General features: G+C 37.5%; 1 protein-coding gene across 1 annotated transcript in view; it reads right to left on the bottom strand.

Moving 5' to 3' along the window:
- MAN2A1 (mannosidase alpha class 2A member 1) overlaps window positions 1-3,206 on the bottom strand; it is a 296,885-nt gene that overhangs the window by 171,337 nt on the left and 122,342 nt on the right. The window contains exon 9 of the mRNA XM_042782502.1: window positions 1,037-1,239. Coding sequence (XP_042638436.1) covers window positions 1,037-1,239 — 203 coding nt within the window. The remainder of the gene's footprint in view (window positions 1-1,036; window positions 1,240-3,206) is intronic.

Raw genomic sequence — 3,206 nt, 5'->3', positions numbered from 1 at the left:
CCCAACCTTCCTTCCGAGGAGTGGCTGGTGGGTTTGAACCACCAGCCTTCTGGTTAGCAGTCAAGTGCTTTAGGCACTGTGCTACCAGGGCTCCTGATATATAATTTAAATTAACTAAAAATAAATGGCATTTGACTGCTAACCAGAATGGTGGTTCAAACCCACCAGCCACTCCTCGGAAGGAAGACTGGGCAATCTACATCCATAGAGATACCTCCTTGGAGACCCAAGAAGGGGTCACTATTAGTCAGAACCAACTTGACAGCAGTGAGTGAGTGAGTGAAAAATAAACGGAATTAAAATTTCAGTTGCTCAGGGACACTGGTTGTATTGTGAGCGCTCAAAAGTCACAAGCAGTGAGTGGCTACCACACTGGATGGTGCAGAAACAGAACATTCCTATCACTGCAGAAAGTTCTATTGAAGTGTTAGAGGGGTTTCATGTCTTCTGTCTTCTCCATGTCAGTATAGTTTTTCAGCCACTTACTCTGCCTATCCTATCAGTTCTCATCTCTTTCAAAGTTTACTTTTCTAAGGAGAAAAATCATACCTTATAAAAGGTGTTTCAAATAAGTAAGAACTGAAATAGAACCTCTGAACTTCTCCCACTTATAAACACATTAGCTTTAGAATATGCTCTTTGAGGCCTATACTTTGACTAAGAGGCTGTATTTGCTTCTTTTGATTACATGTGTTTCCCACAATTAAATTCACCATGATTACTGACTTGCAGATACACATGATGATGTCATTGACAATCACCATGCTTTGTGAACATACAGTTAGTTAGAAAAATATAAAACGCAGAACACAACCCTAAGAAAATCTAATCAGAAAACCTGCTTTTCCTTCCAGAACAAAAACCCACACAACAATCTGATTATACTTTGGAGACATATCTATGATTTAATTAAAATTTCACAATTAATTACATTAAATATATCATAACACTGCATAAATGTTGAAAATTACGTAAAACTCTACAGAAGGGCTAAGATAACATCAAATGTTATGTAGGAATATAAAGGTAAATGTACCTCAAATGAGATTCCATGACTCTATCCATTCGTTTGTAAAAGGGTCTGGATGTGAAGTATCCACTCCAGTAATGATCATCCCGGTCAGCGTAAGTGAAAAAATCTCCACTTAGAACAGGGAACACTGATTGGCTACTCTTTCTACTACTTGCTTCTGCTTTATCCAGTGCATCAAAATAATCTGATAAAGTTCCAAACTGTATCTATTTAAACACAAAGAAAAAAAAAGTTACACATCAATAAATCATTGCTATCTTAAAATTATTTAGTTCTTACACTGAAAGAAAAAGTTAATATTTAAGATGTGAGTCCAAGTGAAGGTAAACATATAGCCCAGATATTATAAAAATCAAAAGCAAGGGCAAAATATCCGGTGACTCTTTCTTTCACTTGTATTAAATTCCAAATTAAGTAAATTTTATATTTAAGCAGTTATAAGGAGAGTTATTTAGGTCTACAAATTTATGGATATGAAAAGCCCTTATGTATCTCTAGAATTTAAAAATGTGCAAGGATCTAAGCATTAAGAAATTCAGAAAACGAAAAATGAGGGCAGAAGCAAAAATGAAGGACACATATTTTGAGCAAAATGTTCAGAAGTCTGGAAGAACAATTTCATTAGTCACAAACAAAAAGTATTTTCATGTATCATGCCATAAGCATGTCTTTCTATCCCTTGCCCAGGTTGAGTTGGTGTAATGGAGAAAGGAGAGACTATAAGGGTATTGTTGTTGTTGTTGTTGCTATGTGCTGTCGAGTGGGACCTGACTCATAGCGACCCCTCCTTAGGTTTCCTAGGCAGTATCACTATGGAAGTAGATTGCCCAACCTTCCTTCCAAGGAGTCACCAGTGGGTTTGAACCACCAGCCTTCTGGTTAGCAGTCAAGTACCTCAGGCACTATGCTATCAGAGCTCCTATAAGGGTATTAGGTCATTAAAAACATGGACTTTCTCTATCAACAAGTAACGTTGAGTAGAAGTAAAGCACAAAGACTGACAAGAATTTTAAGGATGACTGCTCAAACGAAAAGCCTTTTCTGACTAATGATTTAAATTACTAGATCATAAGTGCATTTTTATGAGTACAAAGTAAAAATCAAAAGAAAAACAATTGTAATGATATACCAGACTTTGTAAACAGATATAAAAAGCCTGAACCAAAACCTGTTGCCATCAATTAACTCTCAGTCACAGTGACTCTATCAAAGGAGCTCTGGTGGAGGTGCTCCTCAAGGCGTTTGACTGTTAACAAGAAGCCTAGCAGTTCAAACCCACCAGCCACTGCATGGAAGGAAGATGGGGCAATCTACCTCTGTAAAGATTTATGGCCTTGAAATTCCAATGAGGGTTGCTGAGTCAGAATCAATTCAATGGCAGTAGGTTTGGTTTTTTGGTTTAGTGACTCTACAGGACAGAGCAGAAATGCCCTGTTAGGTTTCTAAGGCTGTAAATCTTTATGGAGTCAGACTGACACATCTTTCTCCTGCAGAGTGGCTGGTGGGTTCAAACTACCAACCTCTCAATTAGCAGCCAAGTGCTTAACCACTGCACCACCAAGGCACCATTATTAAAAGGCAGTGTCATTAAAAGTAAACAGATAATTCAACAGAGACTTGTTTTTTTTTTTTTAAATTGTGATGCTGTTATTAGTTTCCATTCCAATCTTAGCATACATACATATATGCATACAGATAGTGAAAGCCATTGTGATTCAGTGTGGAAGAAAAAGAATTAAGGTTAATTAAAACCAGTTAGTAGGAGCTCTGGTAGCATAGTGCCTAAGGCAATTGACTGCTAACCAGAAGGCTGGTGGTTCAAACCCACCAGCTACTCCTCAGGAGGAAGGTTGGCAATCTACTTCCATAGTAATACTGCCTCAGCAACCCAAGGAGGGGTCGCTATGAGTCAGGGCCGACTTGACGGCACATAACAACAACAACAAAACCAGTTAGTAGCATTTTAACACAGTGAGTAAGAGTACAGAATGAGAATTTATATTTTGTTTATTCATTTATCTGTTGATGGACATTAAGTTGTTTCCATCTTTTGACTACTATGAATAATACAGCCATAAAGAGAAATGAAGTCTGGATGCATGCTACAACATGAATGATTCTTGAAAACATTATGCTGAGTGAAATGTTAGTCGTACACATACACACACAATAT

This window comes from Orycteropus afer, unplaced genomic scaffold (genome assembly GCF_000298275.1).
Source record: "Orycteropus afer afer isolate SDZICR_OR568_19922 unplaced genomic scaffold, OryAfe1.0 scaffold00350, whole genome shotgun sequence".
Lineage (NCBI taxonomy): Eukaryota > Metazoa > Chordata > Mammalia > Tubulidentata > Orycteropodidae > Orycteropus > Orycteropus afer.
Note: the sequence above shows the minus strand (reverse complement) of the source record. Positions and strands in the feature narration are given on the sequence as shown.